Source organism: Pelophylax lessonae (assembly GCF_965119305.1).
Source record: "Pelophylax lessonae genome assembly, chromosome: 4".
Lineage (NCBI taxonomy): Eukaryota > Metazoa > Chordata > Amphibia > Anura > Ranidae > Pelophylax > Pelophylax lessonae.
In genome coordinates this window covers 107,755,743-107,778,456 of record NC_138771.1, presented here as the reverse complement: position 1 = coordinate 107,778,456, position 22,714 = coordinate 107,755,743, and the positions used below count along the sequence as shown (strand labels likewise).

The following is a 22,714-nucleotide window of genomic DNA, read 5'->3' as shown; positions in this document are numbered from 1 at the left end:
TTTTCTTTTGCGGCAACGAAGTGGATACAGTAATTTTATTGTAAGCCCCATAATGAAAAAGAAAGGGGGGGGGGGAGCCAATCCCATGTACAAACCTACATAAAATATACAGTATATATCACCTACACCCTGTGCAATGTATCAAATATTACTTAACCACTTAAGCCCCGGAAGATTTTACCCCCTTCCTGACCAGGGCTTTTTTTGCGATTCGGCACTGCGTGACTTTAACAGACAATTGCACGGTCGTGCGATGCTGTACCTAAACAAATTTTACGTCCTTTTTTTTCCACAAACAGAGCTTTCTTTTGGTGGTATTTGATCACCTGTGCAATTTTTACTTTTTGCGCTATAAACAAAAAAAAAAAGCGTAAATTGTGCAAAAATAACAATATTTTTCACATTTTTTATATGAAATTCCAAAAAAAAAAATGTAAAAATCTAAATTTTTTAACATTTTTGGCCAATTTGTTTTCTGCTACATATGTTTGGTAAAAAAAAAAAAAAAAAAAAAAAAAATCGCAAAAAAGCGTATTTTGATTGGTTTGCGCAAAAGTTATTGCGTTTACTAAGGGAAAGATTTGTCATTTTTGGTGTTTTTTTTTAACGCGTAATGGCGGCGAGCTGCGTTTTTTTTGCGGTACTGCGACATTGCGGCGGACAGATCGGACCCTTGACTGACATTTTTGGGGTTACCAGTGACATTACTGCAGTAATCAGTGCTATACATATGCACTGTTACTGCAAAATGACACTGGCAGGGAAGGGGTTAACTTTATTGGGGAAGGAGGGGTTAAGTGTGTCCCTAGGGGCGTGCTTCTTACTGTGATTGGACATGGCTACTGGTGTAGGAACAGTGATCAACGGTTCTACATAGTAGAACCGTATGATCACCATTCCTACACAGGGGAGAATGACAGGCGGCTTGTTTACATCAGCCGCCTGCCTTTCTCCCTTCACGGCGGACAATTGCGAGTGACCGGCGGACATGGGGGCGGACATGGGGTCCGCCGGTCACACGCACGGACTTCCCAGGGAACGAGCCGGGGCGGGCTCACAAGGAAGTGACAGGCTAGTGACGTACTGGTACGTCACTTTGCCTGGCCGGGGCTGACCGCCGCAGTATATGTCGGCAACCGGTTAATGTGCAAATAAAAAAAACAAAATATTCTCGAAGTACCTTGTGCTAGAAAAAAAGTGCATATATAACACCGCATTCACACTGAAGCGGCATGACTTCGGGGGCGACCTGTGAAGTCGCGTGCACCGTGACTTCGGCACGACTTGCACGGACTTCACAGACAATGTCTATGCAAGTCGCTCCAGGTCGCCCCGAAGTACTACAGGAACCTTTTTCTAAGTCGGAGTGACTTGTGTCGCTCCTATTAGAACGGTTCCCGTACCACACAACGGACCGCGACTTGTCAGGCTGACAAGTCGCCTGACAAGTCGTATTAGTGTGAATGGAGACTAAAAGATGTCCCATTATAAAGTACAACTATTTCATACAAAAAATATCAAGTCCCGCAAGCCCCCCCCCCCCCTTTTTTTCCCATTATAAAATTTTTTTGATGTTATCAAAAACAGCATAGCAGCTGTTCCCTTTTTTTCTATTTTTAATTTAAATTTATGTGTATTTTGACAGGGCTGTTGCGACCCAGTATAGTCCAGTAGGGCAGGTTTTCCTCGCTTAACACAATGTTAGCCCCATGTATGACAACGTGGTATACAGCCCTATACATAAATTGTCCGATACGGATTCTGGGCAGGTCTTAGAAAGAAGGCGTCCCCCCCCCCCCCCCCCCCAAAAAGCGCCACCACCCACCCATTGCCACCACCCGCCCCTATGTGCAGCCTTCTCCACAAGGACAATATATGACCGCAGATGTTGAATCTAACAGTTCCCCTGAACAGGCTCGTCAGAGTCATAACAAAAAAAAAACTGGCGCCTAACTTTTTTAGCTGGCTCCTAGATTCAAAGCAAATTTGTCAAACCCTGCTTTAGTATACTTTAAGAGTTGTTTTATACAGAGCAAATTTTAGTTTTCAGGAAAATATGTTTCCAAAGCAAGCAAACTCCTTTCATGTACTGAGGCATGGACTCCAAAGAGAGAGATATAATTTTGCCCCTGTACAAATCATTAGTGAGACCTCATCTGGAATATGCAGTTCAGTTTTGGGCACCAGTTCTCAAAAAGGATATTGAGGGACTGGGGAAAGTGCAGAGAAGGGCAACCAAACTCATAAGAGGCATGGAGGAGCTCAGCTATGAGGAAAGATTGGGGGAACTGAATTTATTCTCACTTGAGAAGGAGATTAAGGGGGGATATGATCAACATGTATAAATACAAAAAGGGGTCCAGACAGTGAACTTGGTGTTATTCGCTTTAAGGTCATCAGAGAGGACAAGGGGGCACTCTACATCTAGGAGGAAAACATATTTCATCTCCAAATACGGAAAGGTTTCTTCACAGTAAGAACTCCCTCAAGAGCTGGTTCTGGCTAGCTCAGTGGATTGCTTTAAAAAGGCCTGGATTCTTTCCTAGGTGTACATAATATCCCTTGGTACTAATATTCATAGGTAAGGTTGTTCCAGGGAATATCAGATTGCCTCTCTGGGGATCAGGAAGGGTTTTTTTCCCATGCTGTAGCAAAGTGGATCATGCTTTGCTGGGGTTTTTTGCCTTCCTCTGGATCAACTGTGGGTACAGGTTTGGGTCCATGGGATTGCATTTTTTTATTAGTTGAATTGGATGGACTTGTGTCTTTTTGTTCAACCTATGTAACTATGTAGGGTACCTCTACCAATGTTGTGAATATGCTAGATGCCAGGTTGTCTCTGATGCCTGTTGCTGACCTGGAACAAGCTGACTTTCCAGTGAAGCAAGAACTTCTGCTTGATATATTCCAGGTTGGAAATTCATCAGGTACTGAAATTATGAGATCAGCCAAGGTCAGCCAAAAAAACTGGCATTTTTAGAAAGCAATTACTGTCTCAGTACAAATTTCCTTGAATATATTTTGTCAGCATTTACGCAATTTCCATATGGCTTCTGGTAACGTTTGGTAATCATTTCCTGCGGTAAACTGCTATGAAAGCATTGTTCTATCTAGAGAGACTTGCTCCTAATAGCTTCTTGCAGCTCACTGCCACCCATCATAATCTACTAAATTGTACAGGATTGGTTTTGCATTTTAAATGCACATCAAAAATAACTTGTGTGTCATTACAATATAACAAAGTAATGATTCCAGGAGACTTTACTGTAAGCTGAATTGTGTTCAAACCCAGAGACACTTCCAGAAAAATATAGAAAACCTGATCCTTTTCCTGGAAATCAGACTAATAAACCCAGACTACTAATGTGTAGAGAAGCTTTCAAGATGACGGCCTTATGACAGAGGCAGCAGGCCACTAATGACGGCCTTATGACAGAGGCAACAGGCCACTAATGACGGCCTTATGACAGAGGCAACAGGCCACTAATGACGGCCTTATGACAGAGGCAACAGGCCACTAATGACGGCCTTATGACAGAGGCAACAGGCCACTAATGACGGCCTTATGACAGAGGCAACAGGCCACTAATGACGGCCTTACGACAGAGGCAACAGGCCACTAATGACGGCCTTATGACAGAGGCAACAGGCCACTAATGACGGCCTTATGACAGAGGCAACAGGCCACTAATGACGGCCTTATGACAGAGGCAACAGGCCACTAATGATGGCCTTATGACAGAGGCAACAGGCCACTGCAAGGCAAGTGGAATGTAGGGCACTCTGGGTAATCTAGACTGACCAGAAATGATAATCCAATGTGTATGGAAGACAGGGCAGGCAAACCCGCGTCCTGGAAAAATACTTCAGCAGCACTCCATAAGGACAGAATTTTATTATTCAACGCTTTCAACTATATAGGCATTTTTGATTGCATCTCGTGTTTTGCTGAGAGATTGAAATGTGATCAACTGAATATTTTTAGGGTCTTGGAGAGCTGTCACTTGCATACTATGATCTGTTGGCACTTGCATGTATGGGCGCTCTGTGCAGGTCCGGTGCTAGACTATTTTACACCCTAGGCAAGACCAGCTACCCCCCGGCCCCCAAAAAAATAAAAAGGGAAGGGGTTAAAATCTCCTCTATGTCATACCCAGTGACCCTTATCTGATGGCTCCTCCATTTTATGCTGTCATACCCAGTGACCCCCATATTCCTCCATGTCACACCTTGGGACCCTAATGTCCCTCTATGCCACACCAAGGGACCCCGATGATCCTCCATGTCACACCAGGGGCACCTGATGTTCCTCCATGTCACACCAGGGGCACCTGATGTTCCTCCATGTCATACCCAGAGACCCTGATGTTTTTCCATGTCACACCTGGGGACCCTGATGTTCCTCCATGTCACACCTGGGGACCTCAGTCCCCCATGGCACACCTAAGGACCCCAATTCCTCATTGCACACCTGGTGACCCTGAAACCCTGTTACACCCAGTGACCCCTATCCTCATGGCACACGTGGTGACCCCGATTCCCTTTCACACCAGGGAACCTCCATGTCACACCCAGGGACCCTGATCCCCTGTTCTGGGGACACTCACTGGGTGGTATGAAGAGAGTGGCCCGCACTCTGCCCTCCTTCACCGTGATCCTGCTGATTCCTTCTTCTAGGATGCTCCTCTTCTTAACCATAGTGCTCACCACAGCTCCAACCGTCTCCTGGTGAAGGGAGAAGCAGCAGTCCGAGAACTCCACACGTCCCTAATCCCAAACCTCCTCAGACCATTCCGGTGCCTTGTCGTTTCTGCTCCAGTAAAGGTGCCACCCTCCAGTGCCAAGCTTGGGGTCAGGTTCAGCTCTCCTCCACTCCCTGTTTAATACCGATCCAGGGAAATGAATGGCTGCCCATCAGCTCAGTGCAGAGAGTCACTTCCTGCCCAGGGTTTACACCATTCAGCTCCAGCCAAAGAGGATCATCATGCAGGCAGCACTCCTGTGGGCTCCCTTCCTGCCTCTTGGGCGCCCGCCCCCCCCCCCCCAACAGTGGTGGAAAGCCAGGGCCTGGTAGTTCAGCCACTGCCCCAGACACCTGGCATCTTCCTCTGTCCATTCTTCCTCCCCCACTGCTGCCCCCTCCCCTCAGCTCATAAGGATCATTCATGATGGACAGAGAGTGCCAACTCATGGCTGCGCCCCTAGGTTGCAATGCGCCCTAGGCGGCTGCCTAGTTTGCCTAGTGGAAGCACCGGCCCTGGCTCTGCGTAATCTAGACATGATAATCCAATGTGTATGGAAGACAGGGCAGACAAACCCGTGTCCTGGAAAACAACTCAAGCAGCACTCTATAGGACGGAAGCAATTCTCAGATAAAAGCAGAACACAAACAGAAGGCGCTTCTAAGTGGAATATTAAAAAGTCTTAATGCCCAGAGGACAATAAAAACACTTACTAGAAATAAAAGGTATATTGGCTCATCAAATACCATAAGATGTCCAGCAATAAATGTCCCAAAAGGATTCCAAAGAAGGTGGCAGCACTAGTGGATAGATCCCGGCCGACCAGCAGTAGGGAACTGTATGTCTAATATCCAGGAAGGGTGGCCACGCTGGTACTCGGATGTGACGTCAAAAGGGGTGGGGTGCGTTTTCGGAGCATGCATGGTGGCTTCTTTATGAAGGAGCCACCATGAATGCTCCGAAATGCATTCTTCCCCTTTTGACATCACATCTGGGTACCTCTGTTCCACGCTGGTCCTGGCAGCCCTTCCTGGATATTAAACATACAGTTCCCTACTGCTGGTCGGCCGGGATCTATCTACTAGTGCTGTCCTCTTCTATGAGATATCCTTTTCGGACATTTACCGCTGGACATCTTATGGGATTTGATGAACCATATACCTTTTATTATAGTGTTTTTATTATCCTCTGGGCAATAGGCTTTTTAATATTGCACTTAGAAGCACCTTCTCTGTGTTCTGCTTTTACCTGAGAATTGCTTCCCTCCTATAGAGTGCTGCTGGAGTAGTTTTCCAAGATGCGGGTTTGCCTGCCCTGTCTTCCATACACATTGGATTATCATTTCTGCCCGGTCTAGATTACCCAGAGCGCCCATACATGAAAGTGCCAACAGATCATAGTATGCAAGTGACAGCTCTCCAATACCCTAAAAATATTCAGTTGATCACATTTCAATCTCTCAGCAAAATACAAGATGCAATCAAAAATGCCTATATAGTCGAAAGCGTCAAATAATAAAATTCTGTCCGTTTTATTCTATAAAGAATACAGCAAACCACAATGTGTCTACACTTCACTATACAATAACGGTCATATACATATAATCATCATAACGTATTTATAATTCATTTGCGTATTAATAGTTCACTCAAATTACTTACAGATGGTATCTACATTGAGAAATATATTCAAGTGCGCCCCCATGAATGGACATTACGGACCTTCCTTTATATTGTACAGTAGAGTGGCTCTCAGAATAAGAATAGCTGTAATTTACCAAGTCATAAAGAAGCAGAAAAGTCTGCTCTGAAATACGTTACATAGTTTATAAGGCTGAATAAAGACACCGCTTCATCCAGTTCAATCTGAGAATGTGTGCGACTTCTGTTTTCCATATCACTGTACATTGTGTTCGCTAAGAAACACATCTACGTTTTGAGAATTTATCTACACTCTGACACCAACTGTGGAAGGGAATTCCACAACCTCAGCGCTCTATCAGTAAAGAATCTATTAAGTCTAAACCGTTTCTCATTCAACTTCATTGTTTGGCTGTGTGTCTGTAAAGACCTAAGATTTAAAAGTTTCCTCCCAATCAAGGATTTGTATAGAACTATCACATCCCACCTGTAAAGGGTTACTAAACCCACAACAGAAAAATCAGTCTGTATATGCAGTAAAGCATGCTTGTTATACTCTGTGGAGCCTAAGGGCTTAATCCTCCACATTGTGTATAAATGCTGTTTGATCCTGTCTTCCCTGATCCTACCCTTTTACAGTGCCCAATCCATCTCCTGATAGAACAGAGCCTTGGGGGCACTCTGCACATGCTCAGTATGTTGTGTATTGCTAGAGAGGTTTTTTTGGGGGGAGAGTATATGCGATCAGCACAGGGCCAATCATCAGCACTATCCACACAGAGGGTCATAGGTCATGTAGCCTCATAGGACAGTCAAGAGGTGAATGAAAACTTGTCCTACAAGCTTTAACCAGTGCTCAGCCGGACACTGATAGAAGTCACAAGACTGCTATATACTGCTGATGAGAACAAGTGTTTACCAGTTTATATTTACTAAAACTAATCCAAGTCTATGCTCTGTGTACTGTGGGAGACCAGATAGAGAATGCAGGCTCTTGGGTTCATTAACACTTTAAGCACCTCTTATCCAGGGAGAAGAAGTTCAATGTTTGAAGTCATTCCTCATAACTGAGGTCCTCCAGCCCCCTTATTGGATTTGTTGCCCTTCTCTGGACTCTCTCCAGTCCTAGCAGATCCATCTGGAAGACTGGTAACCAGAACTGGAAGGCATGCCAAAGATGTGCCCTAATCAGAGTTTTGTAAATTGGTCGAATTATTTTATCTCTTGGGTAAACACCCTTTTTAATGCACGGGTTTCTATGTTGACATAGGTTTAAAATGTTTGTATATTGTATGTTCCACAGTTCAGAAGTATAACACATGGAGTTTATATGTGTGCATCTTTAACTGAGCCTTTTATGGATTATGGACTACAACAAGGCCCATGGGGTCATTTCATGTGGCCTTTGCACCTTTCCAGCAGTTGTGGCACCCCCTTGTCTCTGCCCCCATCTTGAAAGCAGAGAGGACAGAACTCCTCCTACAGATCCTGCGTCTCTGTGCAGCCACAGCACCCCCTCCCTGGTTTCAGCATTCAGCTGACTGGCAGCTGACTCCCGCCCTCCTCCAGGCCCTGCACCTTCTGCTTCCCAGCTCTGCCGGCAGCAGCACAAAATAAGGGGGCTGCACTGTGATGAAAGGGATGGGGGGGGTGGGAGTGCTCTGGACATCAAGTCTTACAGATACAACCCTTACGCTGATGGGACCTGTGATGAAATGGAGTTTGACACCCCTGGTCTACGAAAAATCTTATTTGGTTTGCCAATAACATGTTTGGTAATTTTGTTCTTGGTTTTTTAATGCTACATTTAGAGTCTTTCTACTCTTTTCTGCCGGACTAACAATGGGATGGTGTGATCAGGATAAATTCTTTGGAATACAGTATCCCACTCCTCTTGTTCTTTATAGCAATTATATATACTTTAACTGTATGGACAGACACATCATTAGCACAATCCTTGTTATGACTTGTCAGCCGCAAGATTATGTACTGCGCACACTTTGCAAATTCCATGAAAACACTTTGTACTTCCATTTCTCAGAAGACCTTTGGAAAACACTGCTAAAGCTTGGACAACAACACACAGCAAATCCTGTACTTAGCTGTGATCTAGAATGCGGTTCATCTGCTGAAATGAGAAACGAGGACCATATTCTACAACAACTCAGTGGTATAAACTGGCCCAATGCATTAACCACTTCAGGCCTATTTCTGACATTTGTTGTTTACAAGTTAAAAGTCAGTATTTTTTGCTCGAAAATTACTTAGAACCCCCAAACATTTTTTTTTAGCAGAGACCCTAGAGAATAAAATTTAAGATTGTTGCAATTTTTTATGTCACACCATATTTGCGCAGCGGTCTTACAAACGTAATTTTGTTTTTGGAATCTATAACGTGAAAGAATGTTAAGCCAAGTAAATTGATACCCAACATGTCATGCCTCAAAATTGCGCAAGCTCGTGGAATGGCGTCAAACTTTGTTACTTAAGGCCTGTACACACGTACCGATTGTCGGCTGAAAATGTTCGGCCGCCGAACGATCGGCCGATTTTCGGCTTGTTAGTATGATGCTTCCGACAGCCTACAGTGCACTTTCGGCCGAACAGAATCTGTCGTGCAAGTAGGGCTGGGCGATAAAACGATACCGATAGGTATCGCGATAGTCCCGTGCTCGATAGCAATAGGAAAACTTGAACGATAAATCGAAAAGTCCGCTCTGACGGGTTTAAACTTTTAAAAATGGCGCCGCCCGGCGCCAACACGTCATTGCGCACGCGCCGCCGCCGCTCGGGAGAGGCCGGGAATAGCCGAAATTACACGAGCGGAGGTGGCGCGTGCGCAATGACGTATCGGCGCCGGGCGGCGCCATTTTTAAAATGAAGGCGCCTCTGGAACAGGTAAGTGAAACAGCTTCACTACCTGCCGTTATGCAGGGCTGCGGGCACACTACAAGGGATGCAGTGCTGCGGGCATGTTCTACCTGTACCATGCCCACAGCACTGCATCTCCTGTAGTATGCCCACAACCCCGGATCCTCTTGTACCATGCCAGTCACCCTGCATTCTCCTGCAACATGCCAGTCACCCTGCATTCTCCTGCACCATGCCAGCCACCCTGCATTCTCCTGCAACATGCCAGTCACCCTGCATTCTCCTGCACCATGCCAGTCACCCTGCATTCTCCTGCACCATGCCAGCCACCCTGCATTCTCCTGCACCATGCCAGCCACCCTGCATTCTCCTGCACCATGCCAGCCACCCTGCATTCTCCTGCACCATGCCAGTCACCCTGCATTCTCCTGCACCATGCCAGTCACCCTGCATTCTCCTGCACCATGCCAGTCGCCCTGCATTCTCCTGCACCATGCCAGTCGCCCTGCATTCTCCTGCACCATGCCAGTGCCCTGCATTCTCCTGCACCATGCCAGTCACCCTGCATTCTCACCCTAGGGTCCTTATTTTAAATGGGTAATAAAAAAATATCAATATATATCGATATCGACCGATATGAAACACTGATATCGTGATACAGTTTTCAGCCATATCGCCCAGCCCTACGTGCAAGCATTAAAATTTTTGTATGCCGACACCAGAACGGCCGATTGTTCGCCAGTCAGTACAGAATTCGGCCGACAGACAGCAGATTTGCAAGACTGAGCATGCTCAGAAAAGAAAAAAGACAAGGAAAGTTAACCATCACATGACATCCCTTCTGCAGTCGGCTGTTGGCCGACAAAATTCGTGTGCAGTCTTTTGCATTTTTCAAGAGACAAGACAGCCCGCGGACAAAAGACGGCCGATCGTTCGGCCGACGATCGGTACGTGTGTACGGGGCTTTAATCTCCATAGGAGACGCGCTTTAAAAATGTCTACAGGTTACCAGTTTAGATTTACAGAGGTAGTCTTGTGCTATAATTACTGCTCTCGCTCTAACAATCGCAGGGATACCTCACACCATTTACATATGTGGGTTCAACTTGCGTATGCGTTTGCTTCTGCGTGCAAGCTTGGAGGGACGGGGCACTTAAATTTTTTTTTTTTTTTTTTTTACACTGTCCCTTTAAAAAAAAAAAAAAAAAAAATGTTTGATAATTTTTATTCCTATTACAAGGAATGTAAACATTCCCTGTAAGCCCCCGTTCACACTGGGGCGACCTGTCAGGCGACCTGGTCGCCTGACAGGTCGCCTTCCATAGAGAAGCTGTGGACCCGTTCTAATAGGAGCGACACAAGTCGGTCCAACTTAGAAAAAGGGTTGGGAGCTTCTTTGGGGCGACCCGGAGCGACCTGCATAGACTTCAATGAAATGAAGTCCGTGCCAGCCGCTCCGAGGTCGCGGTGCAAGCAGCGCGCCGCAACCTGTGAGGTCGCCCCGGGAAGTAGCATCGCCCTAGTGTGAACGGGGCCTAATAGAAATAAGAATTGTACATATGTAGTTCATGTGGAGTGGTCCCTAGCGTGCCACATCCCGGGTACAGAATCAAAAACAAAGGGGTTCCCCTGTGGGTGGGACTTTAAAGGCACTGATATTTCAGAAATTACACATAGGTAAGAATACAAAAATGTAGCTTTATTGAAATTGTTTATACAAAATATATAAAAGATAAAAGCAGAGGCAAGCAAAATTATACATCACATTACAGGGTTGAACATCCACCATAGGACCCCCATGTAAACACCCGACGCGTTTCGGAGAAACACTCCTTCTTCAGGGGTGCCTTGGGAGGGTGGTATGTTTCACTGTAATGGTTGAAGAAAGAGTGCCTGCCTGCAAGGCTAAAAACAGAACATCGACAATGCCAGCGTGGGTCTATGGTAAGCCGATTAAATTCGATGGAGTTGGCTTCATACAGAAGAAGAATTTTTTAATTTATAGAATTGAGATTATATCAAGGTTGCTTGCTACCAGACGACTATGTGGGTCTGGGTGGGGACAGCTGAGATCCCAAAAAGGAGGCAATCCTTTTCAAATCCAATCTTGGCAGAATGAATGCAATGTCAGGATAGATGTTGCTCCACGCTCGGCAAAGGAACATATGTTCCTTTGCCGAGCGTGGAGCAACATCTATCCTGACATTGCATTCATTCTGCCAAGATTGGATTTGAAAAGGATTGCCTCCTTTTTGGGATCTCAGCTGTCCCCACCCAGACCCACATAGTCGTCTGGTAGCAAGCAACCTTGATATAATCTCAATTCTATAAATTAAAAAATTCTTCTTCTGTATGAAGCCAACTCCATCGAATTTAATCGGCTTACCATAGACCCACGCTGGCATTGTCGATGTTCTGTTTTTAGCCTTGCAGGCAGGCACTCTTTCTTCAACCATTACAGTGAAACATACCACCCTCCCAAGGCACCCCTGAAGAAGGAGTGTTTCTCCGAAACGCGTCGGGTGTTTACATGGGGGTCCTATGGTGGATGTTCAACCCTGTAATGTGATGTATAATTTTGCTTGCCTCTGCTTTTATCTTTTATATATTTTGTATAAACAATTTCAATAAAGCTACATTTTTGTATTCTTACCTATGTGTAATTTCTGAAATATCAGTGCCTTTAAAGTCCCACCCACAGGGGAACCCCTTTGTTTTTAATAGAAATAAGAAAGACAGGTCCTCTTTAATGTGAGATCAAAAAGAACACAGATCTCACATTTACAATTAAAAGAAATAATAATAAAAAAAAAAGTATATATTCATTTAATTAGGCCCTTTAAGTCCGTTGGGCAGAAGTGACGTTTGACGTTGCTATGGTCCTCCAAAGGCATAGAGTCGATGGAGGCCATATTGCTCTCACTTGACTTCCTGTCTATCAGGAGAGGGGATCGGATCGTTTTCCCCCGCTACCAACGGCTCCGGTAAGCGTGGAAAATAACCCGGAAGCGGCAAGAGGGGGGTGGGCACTTCTCCCGCCACCCATATTAGTGATACCGTGGCGAATCCGCTGCTGGGACCACTTTTATGATCAAGCAGATCGCCCGCCGTGTAAGAAACTACCGGGCTGCCATAACCCCAGTATTTAACGTCAAAGTAGCAACGTAAATACACAGGGGGAGGTCCGGAAGTGATTAAAAATACTTGTCAAGGGAAATATATACGAGCAGCTATTGCAAACATTTGGAAGTCAGAAGCTCCGGGGCGGTCATTCTTGCTTCTTTGTTCAGCGGGTCACTGAATTTGTATAAGTATAATGTATAAAGGTTCTCTGACCTTCACCCAAAAGGGAAAGTTCCACTTATTTTAAAGGTACTCCCACTTCCGGTCAGATTGCCACGGCAATCTGAGTGGAAGTTCCCACCCCCCTCCTTCCCCTGCAGAAAAGGCCCAGGAAGACTGCGGGATCATTCACATAGAGCAGCATGGCTTGCGCATGCACAGTGGGAAACCGACTGGGAAGCCGCGAGGCTTCACTGCCAGGTTTCCTTAGTCAAGATGCTGGTGCCTGGACCCGAAGCCGATTGAAGAATCGACTCAGGTGAGGACAATGCTGGATTCAGGGGTAGGTAAGTGTCCTTATATTAAGTCAGCAGCTACAGTATTTGTAGCTGCTGCACCCTCCACTGCTAACTTTGGCACTTTTTTGGGGAGTAGAGGGAGCGGGTACCCTGGTTTTGACAGGTACCAGCTCCCACTCTCAGGTAAGATTGCCTATCTACGACATTTCAGGCCCCTCTTCCTTCTGGGACGCACACATTCCAGAAGACGGCGGGACCATTCAGAAAGCGCAGCATAACTTGCGCATACGCATTAGGTAACAGGTTGTGAAGCCACACTTTCCCTTACTACAGATGCCGGCACCTGCACCCAAAGCCAATTAGAGTTGGCTTGGGGTGCAAAATAGTGGGATCCCTGGACAGGTAAGTGTCCTATTAAGAGTCAGCAGATACAATATTTGTAGCTGTTGACCTAATTTTTTGGGGGAGCCTGGAGCTCCTCTTTAATGGCTGTCCTGCATTGAAATAAAAAGGCTACATTTACAATGCACTATAGCCGCTGATAGCGGTGTTCAGGAGGCAACTAAACACTGTCTCTGGATACAGCAATGGTCTGTGCTATGGCAGTCTACAAACTGGCTGATTAGCTGCTGCCAGAACCCTACAGGACCACCAACCCTGGACGCACACTGGCCTCATCCAGGGTCGGAGCCTCTATTCAGATGATTGGTTACATGGAAACCGCATCTGCGCCTGCCATTGATACAGAGCACAGATCTGACAGCTGCAGCTGTTCATACACAGCGCATGCAAGCAGCATTCACAACCACTGGCAAGAATCTACAGATACTCTTTGTTATGGTGGTACACTACACATAATGACTGAAGCGGATTTACTATTGATCCTAAATACTCTGGAAGCGATATTAAACCCAAAACCAAAAATGATATATTGCAGCTTACCAATCAGATGTGGTGGCTGCATTGGTTTTCTTTCTAGGTATTTTTCCCTGTTTTCTCCCGGTGATCCGGCCAGTAACTCACTTCCTGCATGTCTACACTCCCGGTGATCCGGCCAGTAACTCACTTCCTGCATGTCTACACTCTGAAAGAAGCAACAGCCGCCTCTTTGGACAGCAGCATTAATAATCTGGGTGGAGGGGAGTGTTCAATGCTCTAGCAGATTTAAATACACTAACAAATGGAAGTTGAACTCAAGCCACCACTTTACAAGCAGTTACAGCAACAGCCCCTTTTGGGATAAAGGTTTTACATAAAAGCTGATCATTGCAAGCACCCCCGTCAGTAGTAATAGATTGTTCTGTTGATAACAGACTTATTGGCCAAATCACCAGGTGAAAAGAAAGCCTAAAAGAAAACAAACAAATGCAGCCATCACATCTAATTGGTAAGCTACAATATAATGTTTGGATAAACAGATCAGCTGTATTGGACAATTATGTCAATTTCTATGGTTTCTCCTGAAATCCATACATTTGTGTGGCTAGACTGTCAGAACGGACCAATCCTTGACATGTGTTGATTTTGGGGCAGTGTTAGGCCGCTTTCACACTTGCCGCTCCATCGGCGGACTCTGTTTGTCTCAGTGGGGGATCGATCCGCCGATCCCCCACTGAGCAGGCGGGTGGCAGCTGTCTCTGTGCTGCGTGCAGAGACAGAGCTGTTAGGTCCCCGCTCTTCTCTATGGGGGAATCGGATGAGAACAGACCGACTGTCCTCCTCATCCGATCCCATCCAATCCGATCTGCCAGTAGGATGGAAAATAGTGCTTCCATCCGTCCAGATTAGACGGACAGGATCGGATCAGATGTCAGCGGACATGTCTCCGCTGACATCCGCTGCCCCATAGAGATGCATGGGGCATCCGTTCAGATCCGCCTGAAAAACTGACAGGTGAATCTGAACGGTCCGCAAGTGTGAAAGGGGCCTTAGTGAGGTGGTTCAGCTTTATTGCCCCAGGAATAATTAGGGATGCACCGAATATTCGGCCGAAAATAGCAAAAAAAGCACTTTCGGTGTTCGGCCAAATAAGTAAAAAGGCCGAATAAATTTGTGCCGAACAATGACGTTTTTAATGACGCGGATGGTGGATCGGTAAGCCCAGATTGTGGGTCCCCGACTGGCGACCCGCCATCCCCGAGCATCACTGTAAACATAGCCGGAGGCACTACAGGAAGCAGAGCGGATGCTTCCTGAATAGCCGCTTAGCGCCGGCTTCTGTCACAGGCGGAGTGATACCAAATGTACTCCGCCTGTGACAGGGTACAGGAGCCATACAGCAAACATCGACTCTGCAGATGGGAGGGAGGGAGGTAAGGAGAGACACGAGAGGACAGAGACACGAGAGGACAAGAGAGAGTGAGAGGACAAGAGAGAGAGAGAGAGTGAGAGGACAAGAGAGAGAGAGAGAGTGAGAGGACAAGAGAGAGAGGACAAGAGAGAGAGGACAAGAGAGAGTGAGAGGACAAGAGAGAGAGAGAGAGTGAGAGGACAAGAGAGAGAGAGAGAGTGAGAGGACAAGAGAGAGAGAGAGAGTGAGAGGACAAGAGAGAGAGAGAGAGTGAGAGGACAAGAGAGAGAGAGAGAGTGAGAGGACAAGAGAGAGAGAGAGAGTGAGAGGACAAGAGAGAGAGAGAGAGTGAGAGGACAAGAGAGAGAGAGAGAGTGAGAGGACAAGAGAGAGAGAGAGAGTGAGAGGACAAGAGAGAGAGAGAGAGTGAGAGGACAAGAGAGAGAGAGAGAGTGAGAGGACAAGAGAGAGAGAGAGAGTGAGAGGACAAGAGAGAGAGAGAGAGTGAGAGGACAAGAGAGAGAGAGAGTGAGAGGACAAGAGAGAGAGAGAGAGTGAGAGGACAAGAGAGAGAGAGAGAGAGTGAGAGGACAAGAGAGAGAGAGAGAGAGTGAGAGGACAAGAGAGAGAGAGAGAGAGTGAGAGGACAAGAGAGAGAGAGAGAGAGTGAGAGGACAAGAGAGAGAGAGAGAGAGTGAGAGGACAAGAGAGAGAGAGAGAGAGTGAGAGGACAAGAGAGAGAGAGAGAGAGTGAGAGGACAAGAGAGAGAGAGAGAGAGTGAGAGGACAAGAGAGAGAGAGAGAGAGAGAGGACAAGAGAGAGAGAGAGAGAGAGAGAGAGAGAGAGTGAGAGGACAAGAGAGAGAGAGAGAGAGTGAGAGGACAAGAGAGAGAGAGAGAGAGTGAGACGACGAGAGAGAGAGAGAGAGAGTGAGAGGACAAGAGAGAGAGAGAGAGAGTGAGAGGACAAGAGAGAGAGAGAGAGTGAGAGGACAAGAGAGAGAGAGAGAGTGAGAGGACAAGAGAGAGAGAGAGAGTGAGAGGACAAGAGAGAGAGAGAGAGTGAGAGGACAAGAGAGAGAGAGAGAGAGTGAGAGGACAAGAGAGAGAGAGAGAGTGAGAGGACAAGAGAGAGAGAGAGAGTGAGAGGACAAGAGAGAGAGAGAGAGAGAGTGAGAGGACAAGAAAGAGAGAGAGAGAGAGAGAGAGAGAGAGAGAGAGAGAGTGAGAGGACAAGAGAGAGAGAGAGAGAGAGAGTGAGAGGACAAGAGAGAGAGAGAGAGAGAGAGTGAGAGGACAAGAGAGAGAGAGAGAGAGAGTGAGAGGACAAGAGAGAGAGAGAGAGAGAGTGAGAGGACAAGAGAGAGAGAGAGAGAGAGTGAGAGGACAAGAGAGAGAGAGAGAGTGAGAGGACAAGAGAGAGAGAGGACAAGAGAGAGAGAGGACAAGAGAGAGAGAGGACAAGAGAGAGAGAGGACAAGAGAGAGAGAGGACAAGAGAGAGAGAGGACAAGAGAGAGAGAGGACAAGAGAGAGAGAGGACAAGAGAGAGAGAGGACAAGAGAGAGAGACATGAGAGGACGAGAGAGAGAGAGACATGAGAGGACAAGAGAGAGAGTGAGAGAGAGAGAGACATGAGAGGACGAGAGAGTGAGAGGACAAGAGAGTGAGAGGACAAGAGAGAGAGACATGAGAGGACAAGAGAGAGAGACATGAGAGGACAAGAGAGAGAGACATGAGAGGACAAGAGAGAGTGAGAGGACAAGAGAGAGAGACATGAGAGGACAAGAGAGAGTGAGAGGACAAGAGAGAGTGAGACATGAGAGGACAAGAGAGAGAGGACAAGAGAGAGAGAGAGACATGAGAGGACAAGAGAGAGAGGACAAGAGAGAGAGAGAGACATGAGAGGACAAGAGAGAGAGAGAGACATGAGACGACGAGAGAGACATGAGAGGACAAGAGAGAGAGAGACATGAGAGGACAAGAGAGAGTGAGAGGACAAGAGAGAGACATGAGAGGACAAGAGAGAGAGTGAGAGGACAAGAGAGAGAGAGACATGAGAGGACAAGAGAGAGAGTGAGGGGACAAGAGAGAGAGACATGAGAGGACGAGAGAGAGAGTGAGAGGACAAGAGAGAGACATGAGAGGACAAGAGAGAGACATGAGAGGACAAGAGAGAGACATGAGAGGACAAGAGAGAGAGACATGAGAGGACAAGAGAGAGAGACATGAGAGGACAAGAGAGAGAGACATGAGAGGACAAGAGAGAGAGACATGAGAGGACAAGAGAGAGAGAGAGAGAGAGACATGAGAGGACAAGAGAGAGAGAGTGAGAGGACAAGAGAGAGTGAGAGGACAAGAGAGAGAGTGAGAGGACAAGAGAGAGAGTGAGAGGACAAGAGAGAGAGTGAGAGGACAAGAGAGAGAGTGAGAGGACAAGAGAGAGAGTGAGAGGACAAGAGAGAGAGTGAGAGGACAAGAGAGAGAGTGAGAGGACAAGAGAGAGAGTGAGAGGACAAGAGAGAGAGTGAGAGGACAAGAGAGAGAGTGAGAGGACAAGAGAGAGAGAGACAGGACAAGAGAGAGAGAGACAGGACAAGAGAGAGAGAGACAGGACAAGAGAGAGAGAGAGACATGAGAGGACAAGAGAGAGAGTGAGAGGACGAGAGAGAGAGACACGAGAGGACAAGAGAGAGGACAAAAAATTGGCAAAATAAATGGAAAAAATGCGAAACACCGCGTTCAGTATTCGCCCAAGCATTTCATTATTATTCGGCTTCCGTCAAGAATTTCATTTCGGTGCATCCCTAGGAATAATATGTCACATATCAAGGATTCATAGCATAAAACCCAAGAGAAATGCTCAATCCTTATATCCCAATCAGACTGTAGGGCTCCAGAGCCCAACTCCAAGCTTCTGCCAGTTGCTTCCAATACGACATTAGTAACAGATACAGTCCACATCACAGAGGGTTCAAATATAAAAGAAAGTCACCTTTTATTGCTTACATAAGGCGAAAAACGTATAAATAAAATGTATGACTTATATTAGAACCTTCTGTGTTGTGGACTACATTGTTAATAACATATCAAGGATTACCTGCTTCCATTAGTGTCTTAGATTGCTACTCATTCTTATCCCTAGTTTACATTGAACACTGCTTTAAAATCCTGATTTCAAAGCCGCATGTCAGTGCGACTTCAGGTGGGACTTGGAAGACCTCTGTGTGGCTTCATGCACAGACGTCTATCTAAGCCACATCCAAAATTGCCAAAAGTAGTGCAGGAAATACTTTTTAAATAGATGTGGCACCGCAAAGTTGGTGTCGCACTGATTTGAACAGTGACATTGCCAATAGGGTACGACCTGTCAAATCGCATAACAAGTGGCTCCAATGTGAACGGGGGCTTAGGCCTCATGCACACAGGACTAATTTTTCCTTCAAGGAGGAAAATGCAGCTAAAAAAACACATCTAAAGCAGCATTTTGTATGTACGTTTGGCATTATGGCCTGTTCAAATTCAGTTAGTGCATTTTTTCCTGCATGGACAGTAGGTTACAAAGATTTCAATGGCAAAGTTCACACCAGTGCAGTCAATAAAAGTAGAACATGCTGTATTTTTTGCACAAGGAACTGCACTGGAACATGGTAAAATCCATTAAAAAATGCATCAAAAACTCACATTACAGCAAAAAAAAAAAAAGAAAAAAAAAAAAAAAACACGTTAAAGGATAAGACTATCTTTTGGAACAGGTTACATGTTCCACCCATATTTAGGGTGTAACATGTTCCAGCAGCTGCAGCCTCTCCCCCTTCCCAGTGACAGCGGGTGGGCACTTTCTCCGGGCGCCTGCTGTCACTATTTAAAAAAAACTATTAAAAAAAATTTGGGGCTCTGCCCACATAATTCATTCACAGAGCTCTGTGAATGGGAAACTACAAGTACCAACATACTTTGCGGCGGTCGGCTTGTAGTTTCAACGACCTACCAGGGCGCTGTTAAGAGCTTTGGTAGCTCGCTGTCTCTTCCTGTCAGTGTGTATCTGCCTGTCCATATGAGGCACAAGCAGACATATACACAGACAGGTCTGCAGGAGTCCTGCATGGCACCCGCTATCTGCTAATCACCGGTGCAATGCTTTACAGGCTTCAAGTAAAAATAATAAACGCACTATTTTTTTCTACCCAAACACTCCTTTTATGAACGCACAAGTGATTTTTATCTGCTTCTAAATACCTGTAAACACCTGTGCATGCATGGACACATAGGCTAAGGGCTCTTTCACACGGTCTGCCTCCGTAGGCGGATCCGTGCTGCTCAGCAGGGATCGATCTGCCGATCCCCGCTGAGCCGGCGGATGACAGCTCCGTCTCCGCTTGCAGTGCGGAGAGGGAGGTGTCACAGCCCCGCTGCTCTCTATGGGGGATCGGATGAGAGTGGACCACCTGTCCGCTCTCATCCGTTCCGATCCCTGAACGGATAGAAAAATAGGGTTTCCATCCGTCCGGATTTCACGGACAGGATCGGATACGGATGGCAGCGGGTGTCAGCAGAGGGGTCTCCGCTGACATCCGCTGCCCCATAGAGCTGCAAGGAGGATCCGATCAGATCCGCCTAAAAAACTGACAGGCGGATCTGATTGGATGGCCCGTGTGAAAGAGCCCCTAACAGAGGGGAGTTTAGCAGCAGAAAAAAAAAAAAAAGTCAAATGTCTAAAAACAGCATTTTTGACATCCTGTGTGTTTGAGGCCTAAAGGCTCACCACACACACCTTACAATCTCCTTTAGATCTACCAACAACTATGTAATGCAAGGGTCTGCCTGATTGAATAGTTAGGTAGGTGCTCATCATACATAGTTTTAGTAGATCTAAAAATCGGTTATACTAGGATTGTACGAACAGCTAGTAATGCATATGGGGAGTCTTAATCAACTACAGCACCTACGAAAATAAAGTGTCAATTAAATAGAACAGACAAATGACATTGTTGGCTATACAGTACTAGAATATGCATGCTAAACGCAGAGCTCTACGTACTGGCATGTCAATGTAACAAACGTCTTTTTGGCCAATTCCAGAATTGTACATTATTAGCAGGAAGGACCAAGAGCCACCATTCGGAAGCCTTTCATAGCTTTCCCCACCTCCTCCATTACTGGTTATAAAGCGACATTTAAAGCACAGCAGGAAATGCCTTTCACATATGCGACTGTAGGAAAGTGACAACATAAGGTTATACCTTTCACAGTGTGTTCCAATTCTAGCATACAAAACAATGGTAAAAAAAAGACAGCAGGCGCAGCTGCACAACAAAGAGTGCATTAAAGAAAGTGTGAAATACCTAGCCTGGTCAATCCGGATGCAGTCCTCATCACTGCTGCTTCCACCTTCTACGAGTCTGCTTTGATGATAAACCCCATCAGATGGCCCAGTAGTTATTATAACCTGACCTAAATGATCTCCAATTCCATAGCACTCAATCCCTGGAAAAGAGGTAAAGCCTAGATCCACCTCAAGGGGGCATCCTTTAGCAGGATCTAAATTGGGCCATTCCACAGGCCCACATATTTCACCACAACCTTCCATTGGAAACCACATATCGGATTCTGTGGATGAACTAAAGTCTACCATAGTAGAGGCCACTGAATTATCCAAATAACCATAAAAAGTGGTCAGTTCCTCATCAGTCTGGCATTCACCTGCTACTAAGGAGGGTTCTGTTACAGTAAAGTCTTCATATCCCAAACCTATATCTATTTCTGAACACATTTCAGGTCCCAGCAGGACATCCGGGTCAGCTTCCAATTCCGTAGGACAATGTATTCCCACAACAAACTCTTGCTCTTTGCATGAGGCCTCCAAAGAACTATCAACTCTATCTTCCTTCAATTCAAGGTCAGTCTTCAGTTCCTCTCTACCTTCAGAAATCTCTTCTATAAAGTTTAGCCTAGGATCAGAGGGTGCAAATCCCACCTCAGAGTTCTCTGGCTGTACGGCATTCATTTGGTCAAAACACTTTGAAAAACCTGAACTTTTTTGGAACATCTGCAGCAAATATGGAGAGCAGAGGTGCCTAGCTGCCCAAAGCCAAACCCTGAACCCCCAGGGAACAGACAAGGGCCCAGCCTGAGGCCTACACTTCGCTTCCGATCCACCTGCAATGTTATCCACGTGCCCAGCACTGCACAGAAATCTTTTCTTTGCACACAGACATCCGAACCATTTTCCCTCACTCCTAAACACAGGGCATAATAACTCCTGAAAAGGGTAAGGAAGGAGAATTAGGAAGCAGCGGATGAATGTGTTCATTGAGTGAAACATCTTCAGTAAGGCCCTGATATAAACCCACATCTAGGCCTGACCATGCCAAAGGGCTCAGCCCTTTCCTCTTACTGCCTTATATCAGTTACCTTCTTTAACCCCTTAGTGCAGTGCTCTTGAGGCTTCATAATTACCACATCTAGTAAATGTGAGGTCTATTACTTTCCCTGAGTCCCTGATTAGCTCAGTTGCATTGTGTCCTGGTAATTACAAGAGCTGAGAATATTTGAATGGTACACAAATAGGTTCACATTGAAAGCGGGTTTGAAATCGTGCGAGTTCAGCTAAACTCGCACGATTTCAAACTGGCATTTCAGTCCGACTTTGGGGGCGATTTCACTGTGTGGGTTCCTGCACAGCTGCCTATTGAAATCGCCCCCGAAGTCGCCAAATGTTATATCAAAACTACTTTTGGGAATCATTGCGGCGCCGCAAAGTCACACTGATTCGGACGGTGCAATTGCCCGTAATTTGACATGTAAAATTGGACCAATGTGAACTTGGGCTTAGGCCCATTTAACACTAATGCCTCGTACACACGCATCGATTATTGGCCGTGATTTTTCGGCCAACGTCTGATCGGCCGATTTTCGGCTTGTTAGTATGATGCTTCCGACAACCGACTCCAACTTTTAGGGCAAAAAAAATCTGGTGTGCATGCTATAAAATTTTTGTTGGCCGTCAACACAACGGCCGATTTTCCGTCAGTCAGTACAGATTTCGGCAGACAAAAATCTGATGAGCAAGTCTGGGCATGCTCAGAGAAGAAAAAACACACGGAAAGTAAACCAGCACATGACATCACTTCTGAAGTAGGTTTTTGTTGGCCGAGAAAATTAGTGTGAAGTCTAGGCACATTCCAACCAACAAAACACCACTCTGGACAAAAGACGGACGATCGGTCGGCCGATAATCGTTGCGTGTGTACGAAGCATAAGTAATTCAAGCACTTTTGTGTTAAAAAACGCCTGAAAAGTTTAGGAAAAATGCTTCCCTTTCAAATGAATTAATCTTTTCACACTGGGGCGGTGGGGGGGTGAAAAAAATCACCGCTTGCAGTATCTTTAAAGCATGTTTGGAGAGCTAAAAAAAACTGCACCAAAAATACTCTGAATGGGAATTGCCTCAAAAATGCCCCACAGCGTTTTTGAAGAAAAAAAACTACTGCAAATGAGCTAGCGTTTTACTGGCAGTTTTGAAGTAAACCAATGTGAAAGAACCCTTAGGGCCCTTTAACACCTGGTTCGCTTCAAAACTGCCAGTAAA

General features: G+C 46.0%; 1 protein-coding gene across 1 annotated transcript in view; it reads right to left on the bottom strand.

Annotated features, from left to right (window-relative positions):
* Positions 1 to 21,448, bottom strand: part of LARP6 (La ribonucleoprotein 6, translational regulator) — a gene marked incomplete at its 5' end in the record, with an annotated part of 43,901 nt that extends 22,453 nt beyond the window's left edge. The window contains one exon of the mRNA XM_082256821.1: positions 20,469 to 21,448. Within this exon, the coding sequence (XP_082112947.1) occupies positions 20,469 to 21,448 (980 nt within the window). The remainder of the gene's footprint in view (positions 1 to 20,468) is intronic.
* Positions 21,449 to 22,714: the final 1,266 nt, after the last annotated feature.